The sequence below is a fragment of the Nicotiana tabacum genome, chromosome 21, assembly GCF_000715075.1.
Source record: "Nicotiana tabacum cultivar K326 chromosome 21, ASM71507v2, whole genome shotgun sequence".
NCBI classification, from domain to species: domain Eukaryota; kingdom Viridiplantae; phylum Streptophyta; class Magnoliopsida; order Solanales; family Solanaceae; genus Nicotiana; species Nicotiana tabacum.
The window spans coordinates 14498296-14517899 of NC_134100.1; the positions used below are offsets into that span (position 1 = coordinate 14498296).

Genomic DNA, 19604 nt, shown 5'->3' on the forward strand with positions numbered 1-19604 from the left:
GCATTTTTAGTCTTTTAATATTAAATTAGTAATTTCTTCTTTTAATTTAGGAGTTAACTTTCATAAATTTCTTAGTAGATAATTAGTTTAATTTTACAAATTAGATCACTTTAGGATTTAATTAATTATAGAAAATAAATAAAAAAGAAAGCAAAGAAAAGAAATAGGAGGAATGTGTTGGTCTTGTCTCTTTAAAATTGGGCCCAATCGATTTCAGATGCCCAAAACCGCCCCAGCAAAGCCCAAAGCCGGTCCAACCCAGTCAAATGACCAAAACAACCTTGTTTTGTTTCCTTTAATCTCAATCATTCACTTCCTCTCATCCAACGACCCACAGCACCCCAATCACCCAAATATACCTACAATGCAAGAACCCTAATTCCCAAAGAACCCAAGCAGCGCCTCATTGTTCACTCGCCTCCCTCACCCAAATCTGAACCTAAATCACTCAAAATCCATGGCGAGTGAGCACCAATTTCATACCACGCGTTTCCTCTTCCTTTTCTCCTGCCATATGGTAACCGCTTCTGACAGATTCCCCCTCCCTCACATGCTCTCTTTGATTTTATTTCGGATTTTTCATCCTTCAGATGAAAACAAGGAAAAATGGGGAGCGTTAGATTAGATTCGACCTATTCTACTCCCTCCATTTGTCCCTTTTTTCATCAAAAAAAGGATAAGAAATCAGATTTGGGGAGGATTTTCGTTTGAGGGTTTTCTTGAAGAGAAAGGAAGGAGGTTCGAGAAGAATCTGGAGGCCTATATAAGGTGAAAGCATTTTTTTATGTGGGTTCTTTTAGAGATTGAGGGAATTTTGGAGAGTCTTCTTCTGAAATTCGAAGGAAGAAAATTAGGGCTCAAAGTGTTCTTTTTCTTTTTCCGTTGCTCTTTTCTTCTTTTTCAGATATTCGAATAGAACAAAAAAAATGAATTAAGGAGGTTACATGATTTCACTTGATGTCAGTTTTATTTAGCAATTCGAAATAGTAGAGTTTTCCTCGGCTTCGATTCTGGTTTTGGACATTTGAACCTGTTGCTGTTTGTCGAGCTGTAGTTGTTCCCTTTTGGTTCTGTGGTGCATATATTCCTCAGAAACCAGAGATTCATTTTCTTTTCCTTTTGTTGTGTTGCTTACAAGGTATGAAACTCCGATCTTTTGTATCGAGTGTATTAAGAATGTTACATCTTTGAAAATTGCACTTATGGTCCGTTTATTAGCTAATGAATTTCTCTTGTGTTGGCTTGCCATCTCTGATTTCAAATGAATGCACGTTTGAACCTCGAATGGCCAAAGTTCTGTGTTCAATAAGAATGCTGTAGATTCTGATTTTTCCTTAATGATGTTCTATACTTTTGCTTGCTGAGTTAAAAGATTAAATAGTTGGTTTAAGTCGTATAGAGTTTAAATCTGATGGTTGAAATTCTGTGCTAAGGTTTACTGTGAGAACACTAGCCATGAATTTGATGTTTGTGCTCGACCAGGGGCATTCTTGCTCTCAACTTGACGCATTGGAATGCTGAAAGTGATCTAAGTATTATAGTGAAAAATGATGTGAAAATGGCCATACTAGTCATTTGTTTGGATTAGACGTGGGAATGTGGAAATTAGAAATTAACCAAATTCACAAATTCTTCATCTCCAAATTTTGTTCCTTCATAGATGCAGTATGTATTTGAATAGCTTTTAATACTTTACTAGTTGAAAAGATAGGAGAATTCATAAGTGCTTTATTCAGTCCTTTGTTGTCTTATTTGGTATGTTCTCGCTGGGCCTGTAAACAAGGATTCATTTATGGATACCAGAGAGAATTTCATTCGAACAAGTTTATTTATCGATTAGCTTATCTGTGTTGATCGTGTGTGGTGAATCAGGCCTTAGTTGAACCATGATCATCGCTATGTTGGTTTTGGAAATGTGCAGAATTCTTATTTGCTTCAAAGTTTGAATCCAATTTATGGTGAATCAATAGCATGCTAAGTCATTCAGCCACATCTGTTAGGCCAGGCCATGATTTGTGTTTAAAGATTCTTCTGATGATTGAATTTGGTAAAATTGGGACCCATGGCATTAGGCACACATATTTGTATTGTATTCAAATTCGTTGTTTGGTAGACTCGCTTAGGTTTGCTGTAATTCCCATGAAGCATGGTTATAATGTGTGAAGTCAAGGTGCACATGAGTTTGGGTCCTAATAATTTACTTTGTTTGCAAGATTAAGAGCATTGATTCATAAGAAATAGGGGTTGAAGGCTTGAAGCTTCTGTGTGAACTTTTAAGTTTTATTTTGAAGTTTAAATTTAGATGGGTAAGTGAGGGAAGCCATAATTCTTATCGTGTTCAAGTTCACCACCTCCAATCAATTGAATTTGTTAGTTATTCTCTGTTTATCTCGTAACCAGAATTGATGTTTGTTCTATAACGCTTGGCTGGTTCGGCATTTTTCGAGTTTGTTGGAGCTTGTCTATTCGAAGTTTGGAACCAACTTTGTCGTTGCTTTTGATCGCCTCTATCCTTTTTGATTCTGCCGAGCTTGGTCCGTATTTGTTTTTGAAGGCTCAAATCTATGTTTCTCTTTAACGCAACTTTTCCTGCTTTCCCCCTTTTTCCCGTTTTGTTGTTTCTAACCTTTTTCCACTGAATGGGCTTCGTGCCCTTTTAATTCTTATTCTTAAACTTTTCCCTTTTTTTTTGTTTTGTTGGTTATTTTGCTAGGTTTTGTTTCTTTTCCTTTTTGGGCAGAATGGGCTTCATCCCTTTTTTTGAATTCCTTATCTTTTTTTAGCTAGTTTCTTATATTATTATTATTATTATTTTGCTAATGACCAATAAACCCTTATTAAAATATAGGGTATTACATCCTCCCCTCCTTATAAAATTCGGTCTCCGAATTTAACTCAAGTACGTACCTGTAAATTGAAACAAATGGGGATACTTCGCTTGCATATCTTACCTCTCAAGTAGCTTCTTCAATGGTATGACTTCTCCATAAAACTTTAACGAACACAATTTCTTTTGACCTTAGCTTTCTTACTTGTCTATCAATAATTGTCGTCGGCTCCTCCTCGTAAGACAACTTCTCATCAAGCGGTATAGTTGGTGCTTCAAGCACCTGAGATGAGTCTGATATACATTTTCTTAGCATTGAGACATGAAACACTGGATGAATAAAGGACAACTCGGGAGGAAGTGCCAAACGATAAGCCACAGCTTCCACTCGATCTAGTATCTCATACGGTCCTATAAACCTGGGGCTCAACTTGCCTCTTTTCCCAAACCGCATCACACCTTTCATAGGAGAGACTCGTAGGAACGCTTTGTCTCCAATTGTGAACACTAAATCTCTTATCAGCATAAGACTTTTGTCTACTTTGAGCTGTAAGCAATCTCTATCTGATCAACTGGACTTTGTCCATTGTTTCTTGTACTAAGTCGGGTCCCAATAAGTTAGTCTCACCGGCTTCAAACCATCCGATAGGAGAACGACATCTTCTACCATACAATGCTTCGTACAATGACATTTGAATACTGGACTGGAAGCTATTGTTGTAAGCAAATTCAACTAATGGTAGATAAGTGTCCCAACTACCTCCAAACTCAAGAATGAAAGCTCTCAACATATCCTCCAAGATCTGAATAGTACGTTCAGACTGCCCGTCTGTCTGTGGATGAAATGTAGTGTTAAGATCTACTCGTGTACCCAATGCTTCTTGAAAAAATTTCCAAAAGCGTGAAGTAAACTATGATCCTCTATCAGAGATGATGGATACTGGAACTCCGTGAAGTCAGACAATTTCGTTCATAAATATCTATGCATACCTCACTCCACCATATGTAGTCTTCACTGGCAAAAAATGTGTTGATTTCGTCAGTCGATCTACAATCACCCATATAGAGTCATAACCTCTAAGGGTTCGTGGTAACCCAGTGACAAAATCCATAGTAATTCTTTCCCATTTCCACTCTGGAATCTCAATTTGTTGTAGTAGTCCTGCGGGTCGCTGATGCTCAGCCTTGACCTGCTGACAAGTCAAACAACTAGAAACAAAGTTAGCAACATCTTTCTTCATACCTTCCCACCAATAAAATTGCTTCAGGTCATGGTATATTTTTGTAGATCCAGGATGTATAGTGTATTTAGTATTGTGAGCTTCTTTAAGAATAACATGTTTCAACCCATCTACGTCTGCTACACATAGCCAGTCACCCATTCGAAGAACACCATCACTTTCAACAATCATATTCTTGCTTTTACCAGCTAAGGCCTCATCCCTGTATTTGCATAATCGTTCATCCTCATATTGGGTGGCCTTAATGCGCTCAACTAATGAAGACTTAGCCTGAGCACAAGCCAAAAATGCCTCTGAATTTCCGACACTAAATCTGATACCTGTAGCTTCTAGTCTCTGAATATCTTTGGCCAAAAGTCTCTTTGTAGGGGCTATATGTGCCAAACACCCCATAGATTTTCTGCTCAATGCATCAGCCACCATATTGGCTTTTCTAGGATGATATAAAATAGAACAATCATAGTCTTTGAGTAATTCCATCCACCGATGCTGTCGAAGATTCAGATCTCTCTGCTGAAAGATATACTTCAGACTTTTATGGTCAGTATAAATCTCACAAGTTTTGCCGTATAGACAATGCCTCCAAAGTTTTAGAGCAAATACCACTGCAACCATCTCCAAATCATGTGTAGGATATTTTTGCTCATGCTTTTTCAATTATCTCGAAGCATAAGCTATAACACGACCATTTTGCATGAGAACACATCCTAATCCCACCCTTGAGGCGTCAGAGAATACCGTAAATTCTCCAGAACCTAATGGTAAGGCTAATATTGGTACAGTTGTCAGACACGTTTTGAGTTTCTGAAAGCTTTGCTCAGATTCCTCTGTACACTGAAACTTTGCATTTTTCTGTGTTAGCTTGGTCAGTGGCGCTGCTATTCTGGAGAATTCCTGCACAAAACGCCTGTAATAGCCTGCTAAGCCTAAAAAGCTGCAAATATTTATAGAAGAAGTAGGTCTGGGCCATTTCTGCACAGCTTCGGTCTTCTTAGGATCTACCATAATTCCATCTTTGGATACAACATGTCCCAGAAATGATACCGAGTCTAGCCAGAATTCACACTTCGAGAACTTAGCGTAAAGCCGATGTTCTCGCAATGTCTGCCACACAGTCCTGAGATGATTCTTGTATTCTCCTTGGCTACGAGAATATATCAGGATATCATCAATAAATACTATTACAAATCTATCCAGAAACGGCTTGAACACCCTATTCATTAAATCCATGAATGCAGCTGGAGCATTTGTCAGTCCGAAAGGCATCACAAGGAACTCATAGTGCCCGTATCGAGTTCTAAAAGCAGTCTTAGAAATATCTTCATCTTTGATTCTAAGTTGATGATAACTAGAACGGAGGTCAATCTTTGAAAAGTGGGCAACTCCTTGTAACTGATCAAACATGTCATCTATACGGGGCAAAGGATATTTATTGCGTATTGTTATCTTGTTCAACTGCCTGTAGTCAATGCACAATCTCAGGGATCCATCTTTCTTCTTTACGAATAGTACTGTTGCAGCCCATGGTGATACACTAGGTCTAATAAAACCCTTATCTAAAAAATCTTGTAACTGTTGCTTTAACTCTCTCAACTCTGCTGGTGCCATTCGATATGGGAGTATCGATATGGGCTGTGTGTCAGGTAGCAAATCAATACAAAAATCTATTTCTCGTATTGGAGGCAATCCTGGTAAATCCTCAAGAAATACATCAGAAAATTCTCTCACTACTGGTAAATTCTCTATACTAACTGTTTCCTTTCTTGTATCATTTACAATAGCTAAGACACCCAAGCAACCTTTCTTCAGAAGTCGTTGAGCCTTCATAAAAATACAATTTTGCAAGTCTCTGGAACCTGACTCCCTCTTAGAATAAAACTGGCTCATTTGATATTTCAAACTTAACTATCTTTGCATGACAATCGACTATGAGGGAAAGCCCAACCCTTTTATGATTTAAATTACTAACAAGTTTAGGATTTGGGCTGGGCCAAAATGCATGAAGTCTCTCCAGCGAAAATATTCCATAATCTCAGGCCCTATTACTCACAATCACCAGTTTACAAACCTCGTAGAAAAGCCTTTAGGCACGCGTTTAAAAAATAATATTGTGATTGTGTACACATTCGCGTGACATAATTACAATTCTAAAAATCAATTCAGAGTATGCATTCGCGCAACTTCGATCAAAGTTTTTTTTAATAATAAAATTATTTAATAAAACATTAAATTTAGTTTTGAAGTGTGCCATCTACAGTTTAATTAATCATGGCCCTCATATTAACAACCTAGATATAAAAATAACAAGTGATCGTAGTTTGCTTTAGGCTCGTTTAATATATTATCGTGGTCGTGGACACGTTCGCGTGATATGATTACGATCTTTAAAAAAAAACCGGAGTATGCGTTCGCACAACTTTGGCCAAACTTTCTTAATATTAATAAAGCGTTACTAATTTTGGACACGTTCGTGTGATATGATTTTTGGTGCGCCAAACAAATGGGTACACGTACACGTGCCCGTTTCAAGATAATTCCTTAATTAAAAAAGGCAAATGTACATAGATTCTAAAATGAGTAATTAAACAATTTAACGAGCCAAGTATGATCAAAGCGACCGTGCTAGAACCACGGAACTCGGGAGTGCCTAACACCTTCTCCTGGGTTAACAAAATTCCTTACCCGGATTTCTGTGTTCGCGGACTGTATAATAGAGTCAAACTTCCTCGATTCGTGATTTTTAAACCGGTGACTTGGGACACCATAAATTATCCCAAGTGGTGACTCTAATTTTAAATAAAATAATCCCGTTTCGATTGTCACTCAAATTGGAAAAAACTCCCTTGTACCCTTCCGGGGGTAGTAAAAAGGAGGTGTGACATGGCGGTTGGTGGATCTACAGGTGCTGCCCTAGCTATTGTACAGGCCACACCTCTACCCCTACCGCGACCACGACCGTGTCCTCAGCCTCTAGTGGCCACAGCTGGTGGTACTGGTGGTCGTCCATCCTGACCGGTAGCGCGTGTCCTCACCATCTGTGAGAGAATAGAATAACAGAAGTTTAGTACTCGGATAAAAAAATTTGCACGACAAGAATTTCAAGAATATGAAGTTTTACCTAAAGCTTCTGCAGCCTCTTGAGGATAAATATAAGCGTCTCCGTACCGATCCGCGAGACTCTACTAAACCTGCTCATGACTCGTGAGACCTATGTAACCTAGGGTCTGATACCAGCGTGTCACGACCATAAACCCGGACACGGTCGTGATGGCGCCTCTCGTGAAGACAAGGCCAACCGATACTTACCCATTTCAGTTTTAAGCAGTTAACAATGAGAATTAAGTCTAAAACATGATAAATGACCCAATATTTAAGCATTCAACAGTACAATATGCGGACGAACAACCCAACATAGCCCGATACCGAGGTGTCACTAGTCATGAGCATCTATCAATCCTAATACAAGTCTTAAAAGTTTATAAGCTATTACAAAATATCTGATAAAGAGATAGAAATGATAAAGGGGGAGAACACGGGACTGCGGATGCCAAGCAGCTACCTCGTGGACTCCGAAGTCTACCGGGAGCTCTCAACTCGCATTGGCAAGATCAGCAACGCCTGAATCTGCACACGCGGTGCAGGGAGTAAAGTGAGTACTCCAACTCAGTGAATAATAATCATAAATAAAGACTCGAAGTAGGAAATCACGCAAGGCACATTGCAGGCTATAACGAAGCAGTAAAACCAGTAAAATAATAAATCAGTAAAGATATGTGAAAGCCATTTTAGTTCAACTTATACTTCATGAAAAGCCCCTTTCAACAATTAAGCAGGTAAAAGCCAGGCAATTAAGAAGAATAAACACATAAAGATTTGCCCCTCGGGCAATACCTCAGAACAATACCAGCCCCTCAGGCTACATCTCACATTACATGGGTACCCATGATCACTGGGAGTGTGCAGACTCCTGGAGGGGCCCCTTACGGCCCAAGCGCAACATCAAGCCATCTCGTGGCATCATCACTAGGCCCTCGGCCTCATATCAACAAACCATCTCGTGGCATATAAATCTCAGGCCCTCGCCCTCATAATCATAGTCAATGTTTCCTCACCACATAGGCCCTCGACCTTACTCAGTCAAAATCCTCACAAGCCACTCGGGCAATAGTAAAACAAGATTTCTCAGCCCAATTATCATTTAAAAGATCATTTAAGTGTTAAAACTTAGTAAACATGGTTGAGTATGAAAACAATGAAATATAACATGACTGAGTTCAAGTATAAAGTCAAAATAGTAAGGAAATATCAATAAAAGCCCCCGAAGGGTTCAAATAGTTGGCACGAGACCCAAATATGGCATTCGGCCCAAATAATGATGATAACAAGTAGATTCAGTCAAATACACGGTAAAATAATTATTCAGAGCGGACTAAGTCACAATCCCCAATAGTGCACGACCCCACGCTCGTCATCAAGCGTGTGTGTCACCTCAATATAGCACAACGATGTGCAATTCGGGGTTTCATACCCTTAGGACATCATTTACAATCATTACTCACCTCAATCCGGTCAAATCTCTAGCCCGCGACGCCTTTGCCCCTCGAATCGGCCTCCACTCGCGTCGAATCTATCCAAAATCAGAATCACGGTGTCAAAATATGTTAAGGGAACGAAGCCCAAGCAAAAATAATCAATATACAACACAAATCCCAAAATTACCAAAACCCGACCCTCGGGCCCATGTGTCGGATTCCGGTAAAAATCACATCAGTGGATTCCTTATCACTCTACGAGTTCATACATATCAAACGCATCAAAATCCAACCATAAATGACCCCTCAAATCCCAATTTCTAGGTCTCCAATTTCAAGCCCTAGTTCTTCCATTTTAGGCTTAATTTCCATGATTAGTTAGGTAGATTTCACATTAGAATCGAGTTTTAAGTCCATGAATCTTACCTCCATGTGATTCCCCTTGAATCCCTCTTCAATCCCCTTCAAAAAGCTCCAAAAACTCTCAACAATGGAGGAAATAAACCCCAAAATCGCGTACAACATGACTATTTAAACATTCTGCCCAGGCCTGAAATCGTTCTTCGCGAATGCTGTCAAAGCCTCGTGTTTGCGAAGCACAAAATAACTTTGACCAAAATTCCTCTTTCTCGATCGCGACCTGCCCATCGCGAACGTGCTGCTTCCTCAGACTAACCCTTCATGATCGTGTTGCCCCTCTCGCGAACGCGATGAATACATCCCCCTGAAGCTCAGCTGCCCATTTTCTTCTACGCGAACGCGACACCACCATGCAAACGCGATGCACAAATACTCAGCCATTCGCGAACGCGGATCTTTCCTCGCGAACACGAAGGCTTAAATCCCAGCTTCCTCAACTGATCCTTCGCGAACGTAAGGACCCACTCGCAAACGCGAAGTCATTTCTCTACAGCACTGACCTGCAATTTTCTGCAACTCCAAACATCATGAAATGGTCCGATTGACCACTCGAAACTCACCCGAGGCCTCCGGTACCTCAACCAAACATACCAACATATTCCATAACCTCATTAAAACTTGTTCCAACCTTCGTAACGCTCAAAACAACATCAAATCACCAAATTCACATCGGATTCAAGCCTAAAATTCCAAAATCTTCTAAATTACGCTTTTGATAAAAAACCTAACCAAACCACATCCGAATGACCTGAAATTTTGCACACACATCCCAAATGACACAACGGAACTACTTCAACTCTCGGAATTTCATTACGACCCCTATATCAAAATCTCACCTATCAACCGGAAATTGCCAAAAATCTAATTTCGCCAATTCAAGCCTAAATCTACTCTGGACCTCCAAAACTCATTCCGATCATGCTCTTAAGTCCCAAATCACCTCCCGAAGCTATTTGAACCATCAGAACTCACATCCGAGCCCTATAACACATAAGTCAACATCCGATTGACTTTTCCAACTTAAGTTTCCTCAAAAGAGACTAAGTGTCTCAAACCTTACCAAATCATTTTCGAACTCGAGCTAACCAACCTGATCCCATATAGAACCAATAGACAAATCAATAAGAAGCAGAAATGGGGGAAATGGAGCGGTAACTCATGAGACGACTGGCCGGGTCATCACACTTGCCTCCTTATTATGATCATTTTGATCATTCGCTCATCTTCTTTATCAAGAAGTTATTTGAAACCGATTTGTCCTATATGCTTTAAGCGTACCATAGACTCTGTCCTTCTAGGACTTAATATGAGCATTTGCAATGAGAATATAGTTACTTTCTTTAGGTCAGCAAATGCGTTTGGCATGCTTTGCAATATATTGCAGATGAATTATCTTTTTATGAACTTCAAGTTCATATTATCGTATTCGAGGATCTAGATATACAAATGATAATTCATTCCACGTAACTTTTTCTCAATTGTTTATCATGTCTCCCCCTCATGTTAGAAAAACTAACTTGCTTCCATAACTTTGAAAGCTTATCTTTGTGTGTCATGGTGTTAATCAAAATATACACCGCACATCAATAATAATAAGATGGAATTATTTGGTTCCTGACCCTGAACCACTTGTGAGGGGAGAATGTAATATACTTTTGTATATAACCTATATCAAACTGATATAGATAACTTTGTTCTCATAAGCAATAGTTTAGCTATTAAGTGGAGGCACTCAATAAATTATTTTTCTAAACCAACTGTGATGTAAACCAACTTATCAAGATGAACTTCTTGAATAGAAAATCTGAAAATATGCTCGAAATTAAATTATTGAGCAAGTTAGCTCGCAAAATACCATGTTGTGGGTTAATAATAATTGCACATGTAACCATCTCATAGATGCATCTTATGTGGTATACATGGCAAGTGAATGAGCCCATAATCACCTTTGATATTTCCAGCATTCATGGGATTCAATCCCAATTTTAGTTGGTCAATTAAATAATGAAAACAAGCAACATAAGAGAATTCGTAAAGAACTTTTTAGTTCTTTAATATTTACCCATGTGAATTCTCTATAATTTTTGCACATCATACTTAAATTGATATGGCTAAACCAATCATGCCAACTGAATAAATTATCAATATTGATAAACTTCAGATTTACACCATGACGTGTGCAATTATCAATAAACTCCAAATTTATTATGATATGGATTTTTATATCAATAAACATCCACTTTAGTGTGGTGTTCTTTTATTTGTGTAGTACAAACTAGAAAATAAAGTGAGTAGCTTTTCACATATATATTATCTCGCTACAAGTTGTAGTAATAGAAGATATTAAATATTTCCTTTATTTATAGTCTCAATATAATCAACCGCTTTCGCGTATACTTTGGAAACTGAATAAGTTTCTTTGAGACTTACTACAATACAATACTTTATTGGTAATCAACTGTGTTTCTCCAAAATAGTGATAATTGTCTTTTCCAGAGCTCTTAATTAATTTTGTACTACCACATATTCATCAACATCCATATGGTTATATATCTCTTTCAAGGAGAAAGTTATACCATTATGGTTATGGTCAAAATTATATGCAAGATATGTTTCTTGCATTAATGTTATTTTTTAATAATCACATTATCAAAATATTTTGGCGTGCAATAGGTACGTGACCAATGACCATTCATGCCATACTAATGACATTATTTTTTTATATCATCTCAAACCTTCTTCTAGAGGTGAGTGTGGTATATACCACTAGCACATATTTTTTCTTCCAAAAATGAATATGTATTCATAAATCAGATATTGTCATATTCACATCAAGAATGGACCATAATCATCTATATGTGCTTTACAAAATCTCATGTCAAATTGATGACATATATTACTTTCATAGAGTGAAGGATTATTTTGAGAATCCTTATTATTCTCATTACCACAATAATGACGATTATAATTTCGTCTATTGTCATGACCACATTCATTGATACATTCATAGTAATAATTTTGTCTTCTTTCAGACTTATTACATACTGCTATCACATTCTCTTAAGGGAATGAGAATGAAGCAAATTCAATAGGACGGGTTTCCACTTCTTGTGCTCACGATCATACATGACTTTGATCATGGCAAGACATAAAAATTTTACCACTTCGAGTGGTTATAATTTCTTAGTAACTCCATTAGAGTTATAGTAAAAATTTATCGTCTTTGCTTGTATTTAAAATCAAATTATAGAATGTCAAGAATTTAAAAGAGAAAAAAAAGTAAAATACTTACCTTAAATCTAGAATTTAATCATGAAGGAAGTTCATGGAATAATTGACAATCATTATGCTCAATCTCAAAGCTTCTACTCAATTGGTTAGAGTCTCGTACTGATAACGTGTTATGAACAATAAAAGAAAAAGAAGAATATTATAGAGAAAAGTAACGGGAGAGAATTCTTATTGATTTGGGATGATTTACAATAGAATAGAACCCTCTATTTATATGGAGAGGGTGACTTAGCCACCAAGTAATAAACCCTAGAATCTCTCTAAATATAGACATTCACCATAAATAAAATTGTATTTATAACAATAATAATATTTTAGGCCAGAATTTACTTGTTGTTTCCGTTCCTTCCTAATTAATTGACAGTTTAAGTAGACTTTAATAAAGGGCCGCACAGTTCATTAAGCTACATCTGGAAAAGTAACTTTGATATAAATATCTAGATAATTAATACGTAACTTTTATTTGCAAGATAAACCATCGTATTATTGATATTAATTTGTTTGCGACTAGGAGCGGCAAAATGGTTAAAGAAAATAGTTAACCACCCATATTATCCACTAAAATGGGTTGAATAATGAACTTTTTAAAAACGGGTCAAATATGGATAAGAACCATATTATCCATTTAGAAAATGAAAAACTAATTGATAACTAATAGGTTTAACTTTTACATTTGTAAAACCTCAAATTGGGGATTCATCAAGTTTAGGAGACTAGGAATTCTCCCGAAAGTGATCATATTCATGAAGTCATGGATAATAGGATTACGCATATTATTCGCCGGTTAACCCATTTTTTATCCGTATTAAATATGGGTCAAGCCAAATAATTTATCTATTTTTTATTACCCGTTTTCGGCCCATCCCATATCCGACCCGCCCGTTAGCTACCATATTTGTGACTAATACAGATTACACCATATAACACTCTACATAATACAATATAAGATACTTTGTCTCCTTTTATGCACCGCGAGAACAAACAAACAACAACAAAACCAATACAGTCCCATACATAGGGTCTGGGGAAGATAGTATGTATACAGATATGATGTTACGAAGGTAAATGTGATGACCCGGCCAGACGTCTCATGAGTTACCGCTCCGTTTCCCCCATTTATGCTTCTTTATGCTTCATTATCCGTGTTTTATGTTGTCGAGTTGGTTTGCGTTTGGTGTGGTTTTGGTAAGAAATGAGACACTTAGTCTCTTTTAAGAAGGCTTAAGTTGGAAAAGTCAACCGGATATTGACTTATGAGTTATAGGGCTCGTATGTGAGTTCCGATGGTTCGGTTAGCTTCAGGAAGTGATTTGTGACTTCGGAGCGCGATCAGAATGGATTTTGGAGTTGTAGAGGAGATTTAGGCTTGAATTGGCGAAATTGATATTTTGGCAATTTCGGGTTTATAGGCGAGATTTTGATATAAGTGTCAGAATGGAATTCCGAGAGTTGCAGTAGCTTCGTTGTGTCATTTGGGATGTGTGTGCAAAATTTCAGGTCATTCGGACGAGATTTGATAGACTTTTTGAGCGAAAGCATAATTTAAGAGTTCTTGGAGTTCTTAGGCTTGAATCCTATGTTAAATTGGTGATTTGATGTTGTTGTAAGCGTTCCAAAGTGTTGAACAAGTTTGAACGATGTCATGGGATGTGTTGGTACAATTAGTTTGAAGTTTCGGGGGACCTGGGTAGGTTCCGGGATATTTTAGGCCGAAAATCATAGCTGTAGTAGGTCCAGGAGGGTTGCAGGCCTCGGAAACCACCCACGCGGTCCACACAAAAAGAAGTGTGGGCGCAGTATGTGCTTTGCGGACCGCACAAAAAGAAGTGCAGCCGCGGTAGGTGTCATGCGGACCGCACAAAATGGTGTGCGGCCGCGGTGGGGAACTATTCGCTGGTCCTACTTCGGAAGCTCATATATTTTGATCTACTAGGAATTTGAGATGATTCAGAAACGAAAGTTGTAGCCCTTCATGTCTAGTTTCCATAAAGGTAAAGATATCGCAATTTGGATATCTGTAGAAAAGGTTATGGCCAAAATACTAAAGCTTGTCACTGCAGAGGAAGGCCTGTGCGGCCGCAGTTGTTTTTGCGCGAACCCCACTGGCTTGTGCGGACCACATTCGATTTGGTGTGGCTCGCGGAGGCTAAAATTTGAGGGGTACTCTATAAATACGAGGTTTTGGGTTTTATTTAATATTTTGACCTAGGGAGCTCGGATTTTGGCGATTTTTCGAAGATATTTCAAGAAATTTATCGGAGTAAGTGATTTTAACTTAGATTTGGCTAGAATACATGAATCTATTACTGAATTCATCATTTAATTCGTGATTTGGGATGGAATAGGAAGAAAATTGTGAAACCATTCAAAAATGTAAAATGATGATTTGAAAGACCAAATGGTATTGGAACTGGATAATTTTGGTATGGTTAGACTTGTGAGGCTATAAGGATTCTGAAAATGTAAATTTTACCTGATTTTGAGATGTGGGCCCGGGTCTCAGATTTTGGTAATTTTGGAAATCGTGCCCTTTGTTGATTGTTTTCGCTTCGGCTTTGTTTCCTTAGCATATTGTGACGTATTCGTTCTGATTTTGGATAGAATTGACCCTCGTGGAGGCCGATTTGAGGGGCAAAGGCATTGCGAGCTAGAGATTTAACCGGTTCAAGGTGAGTAATGATTGTAAATGATGTCCTGAGGATTTGAAAACCCTGGATTGCACATCGTAGTGCTATATTGAGGCAAGATACGCGCTGGATGATGAGTGTGGGGTCTTTTACTACTGGGGATTGTGACTTGGTCCGTCCCGATTGATGATTTTACCGCGTATTTGACTGAAATTTATTTGTTATCATCATGATTTGGGCTGATTGCCATATTTAGGCTTCATGCCAACTATTTGGACCCTTTGGGGATTTTTATCACTGTTTTCCTCACTGCTTGACTTATTATTTGAACTCAGTCCTATTGATATCTACTGTTTTTCAAACTTAGCCACTTTTACTCAGATTTGAAACTTAAATGATATTTCTACATCATGTTTTGGGCTGAGAATTACTGTTTTACTAATGCCCAAAGGGCTTGTGATGATTTTCGGATTGAGTGAGGCCGAGGGCCATATGTGAGGATATGCTGAGTGATGTGAGCCCGAGGGCCTGAGATACTTTATATGCCACGAGGTGGCTTGAGTGATGTGAGGCCGAGTGTCGAGTGATATGAGGTCGAGTGCCGAGTTATGATGCCACGAGGTGGCTTGATATAGCGCTTGGGCCGTGAGGGGCCCCTCCGGAGTCTGTACAACCACAGTGAGCGCGGGTACCCATTATGATCTCAGAGTGGGTCCGAGGGGCTGATATTGTTTTGAGTGACTGATACTGAGCCCGAGGAGCTGATACTGTATTAAAAGTGAGCCCGAGGGGCTGATACTGTTCTAGTGATTGATACTGTGATCGAGGGGCGGATTTCTACTTGATATTTACCTGTTAAAATTTCCTATTTTACTTGGTTTAAAAAGGGATTTCATTTGACTTCTTCACTGATTTACTACCTTAAGTGATTTTACTGCTTGATATGGAATTGCTTTGTGCCTTTACGTGTTTTCATACTTTTAGCCATTATTTATTATTATTACTCACTGAGTCGGAGTACTCACATTACTCCCTGCACCATGTGTGCAGATTCAGGCATCGCAGAGTCCGCTCCTGAGTGGTGATTCTCCTAGTCCAGGCAGTGATTCAGAGACTACGAGGTAGCTGTTGGCGTTCGCAGCCCCGTGCCTCCCTTATCTTATCATTTTCATGTTTTTAGAACTATTGTATCAGATTTAGTGTTCAGTAGACTTGTATCCGGATTTCTTAGTTGCTCATGACTTGTGACACCCCGGTTCGGGCTGTGTCGGGATGGTTTCTGTTGTTAGTATCGTTAAATTCCACAATTTATGGATATTATATAATGTTCTACTACCGTTTATGATAATTAATTGTTTAAAAGAGGTGTTCTGTTTTGGTTTGGCTGGCCTTGTCTTCACGATAGGCGCCATCATGACCGAATTTGGGAATTGGGTCGTGATAAGTTAGTATTAGAGCCTAGGTTACGTAGGTCTCGCGAGTTATGAGCGGGTTTAGTAGAGTCTCGCGGATCGGTATGGAGACGTATGTATTTATCCTCGGGAGATTGTAGAACCTTTTTAGGAAAAACTTCATATTCTTGAAACTCTTGTTGTGCGAACTTGTTGGTCTGAGTACTAAACTTCTGTTATTCCATTATCTCATAGATGGTGAGGATGCGAGCTACCGGACGAGGTGGACGACCACCAGTGCCACCAGCTGAGACCACCAGAGGTCGTGGACGCAGTCGTAGTTGCGGCAGAGGCAGAGCAGCACCTGTATATCCATCAGCTGAGCTAGCTCCGGATCAGGCTCCAGCTATGGATGCTCCAACAGCACCAGTTCAGGCACCAGTTGTGCCCATTGTGATTCCGGGTCTTCAGGAGGCCTTGGCACAGATCTTATCAATTTTTACTGGCCTGGCTCAGGCAGTTTCAGCCGCTACTACAGCAGCTACTTCACAGGACGGGGGAGGCAATCAGACCCCCACTGCTCGCACACCTGAGCAGGTAGTGCAGGAACTACAGACACCAGGGGCACCTCCAGCTCAGCCAGTTGCACCAGCTCAGGAGTTTGTTGTGCCAGTTATGCCGGATGATAAGCAGCGTCGTCTTGAGATGTTTGGTAGACTCCAGCCTCCGTCATTCAGTGGTGTTGAGGGCGAGGATACCCAGGGTTTTATGGATAAGTGTCAGTGGATGCTCCGTACAATAGGGATTCTTGAGTCTAGTGGTGTGGCATTTTCTACTTTTCAGTTTTCTGGGGCTGCCTTCACTTGGTGGGAGGCGTATGAGAGGTGTAGGCCGGTTGGAGCAGCGCCCCTTACTTGGCATGAGTTTTCCACTCTCTTCTTGGAGAAGTATGTACCGCAGTCCTGCAGAGAGGAGCTGTGTAGATAGTTTGAGTGGTTGCGACAGGGGGATATGACTGTGTCACAGTATGAGTCGAGGTTTTCTGAGTTGGCTCGTCATGCCATTTGGATGGTTCCGATAGATCGTGAGAGGATCAGGAGATTTGTTGATGGCCTTAACTATCATCTCCATATTCTTATGACCCGAGAGAGGTGTTGGGTGCTACGTTCGAGGAGGTGGTCAATATCGCTTGCGAGATTGAGACAATTCACCGTTAGGATTGAGAGGAGAGAGAGGCCAAGAGGCCTCGAGGATCTGGCAGTTACAGTGGTGCTCCTTCGAGGGGCCAGTTTCAGTATGGTAGAGGCCGTTCTTTCAGGCCTGCTCAGTTAGCTCGCCCAGGTTATCGTGGGCCATCTTCGGGTCATGGTTATCACGGTGCTCAGCAGGGTCAGTCATCACTTAGTGCACTTCCAGCCCAGAGTTCATCTCGTGTCCCATCAGCTCAGGGTTTTCTATGCCGAGTGCATTAACTGGTCACTCCGGTGTGAGGGGTTCCCTTCAGTCCCCTTCTCCAGCACTTGGGAGTTGTTTTGAGTGTGGAGAGTTTGGACATGTGTGGAGGCAGTGTCCTCGTTGTATTGCTAGTTCATCTCAGCAGAGGGGTCAGCCCTCGACTTCTGCTCCAGTTACCTCACCACCCGCCCAGCCAGCTAGGGGTGGAGGTTAGGCAACTAGGGGTCGCCCTAGAGGGGGAGGTCGATCAGGGGGCGGTCAGGCCCGTTTCTATGCACTTCTAGGCAGGCCAGATGCTATTGCTTCAGATGTTGTCATTATAGGTATTGTTTCAGTCTGCCACAAAGATGTCTCTGTACTATTTGATCTTGGTTCCACCTTTTCTTATGTGTCATCATACTTTTCTCGTTATTTGGGTACGCCCCGTGAGTTTCTTGCTTTACCTGTTCATGTATCTACCCCGGTAGGCGATACTGTTGTTGTAGACCGTGTATACCGGTCATGTATGGTGACTATTGAGGGTCTGGAGATCCGAGTAGATCTATTGCTATTGAGCATGGTGGATTTTGATGTCATTTTGGGCATGGATTGGCTATCTCTGTGGTCGTTCTATTCTAGACTGTCATGCTAAGACAGTCACTTTGGCTATGTCGGGTATACCGTGGATCGAGTGGCGTGGTGTGATTGATTATGTTCCTAGTATAGTGATATCTTTCTTTAAGGCCCAATATATAGTTAGAAAGGGTTGTCTTTCATATCTGGCATTTGTGAGGGATGTTGGAGCTGAGACTCCTAGTATCGATTCTATCCCAGTTGTGAGGGATTTTCCCGATGTGTTTCCTGCAAACCTGTCGGGCATGCCACCGAACAGGGATATTGATTTTGGCATTGACCTGGTGCTGGGCACTCAGCCCATTTCTATTCTGCCATATCGTATGGCACCAACAGAGTTGAAGGAATTGAAAGAACAACTTCAGGAACTCCTAGATAAGGGGTTCATTCGGCCTAGTGTGTCACCTTGGGGTGCACCAGTTTTGTTTGTGAAGAAGAAGGATGGCACGATGAGAATGTGCATTGATTATAAGCAATTGAATAAAGTAACAATTAAAAACAAGTATCCTTTGCCTCGCATTGATGATTTATTTGATCAGCTTCAGGGAGTGAGGGTGTTCTCTAAGATTGATCTCCATTCGGGCTATCACCAGTTGAAGATTAGGGATTAAGATATTCTTAAGACTACTTTCAGGACTAGATATGGTCACTATGAGTTTCTTGTCATGTCTTTCGGACTGACCAATGCCCCAGCACGTTCATGCATTTGATGAACAGTGTATTTCGACCTTATTTGGATTCATTCGTTATTGTATTCATTGACGATATTCTGGTGTACTCACGTAGTCAGGAGGAGCACGCGGAGCATTTGAGAGTTGTGTTGCAGAGATTGAGGGAGGAGAAACTTTATGAAAAATTCTCCAAGTGTGAGTTTTGGCTCAGTACAATAGCTTTCTTGGGGCACGTGGTGTCCAACGACGGTATTCAGGTTGATCCGAAGAAGATAGAGGCGGTTCAGAGTTGGCCCAAACCGTCCTCAGCCACAGAGATTCGTAGCTTTCTTAGGTTGGCAGGCTATTATTGCCAATTTGTTCAGGGATTCTCATCTATCGCATCGCCCTTGACCAAGTTGACTCAGAAGGGTGTTCCATTTGTATGGTCGGACGAGTGTGAGGAGAGCTTTCAGAAACTCAAGACAGCCTTGACCACAATTCCAGTGTTGGTTTTGCCATCAGCTTCAGGTTTATATACCGTGTATTGTGATGCTT

General features: G+C 40.1%; 1 protein-coding gene across 1 annotated transcript; it reads right to left on the bottom strand.

The window, feature by feature from the left end:
- Window positions 1-2954: 2954 nt before the first annotated feature.
- LOC142175138 (uncharacterized) lies at window positions 2955-5955 on the bottom strand. The gene is made up of 4 exons (XM_075241709.1): window positions 5642-5955; window positions 4807-5212; window positions 4071-4578; window positions 2955-3121 (listed from the first exon to the last, which is right to left on the bottom strand). The coding sequence occupies exons 1-4, from the start codon at window positions 5953-5955 to the stop codon at window positions 2955-2957; spliced, it is 1395 nt and encodes a 464-aa protein (XP_075097810.1).
- Between the last annotated feature and the right edge of the window lie 13649 nt (window positions 5956-19604).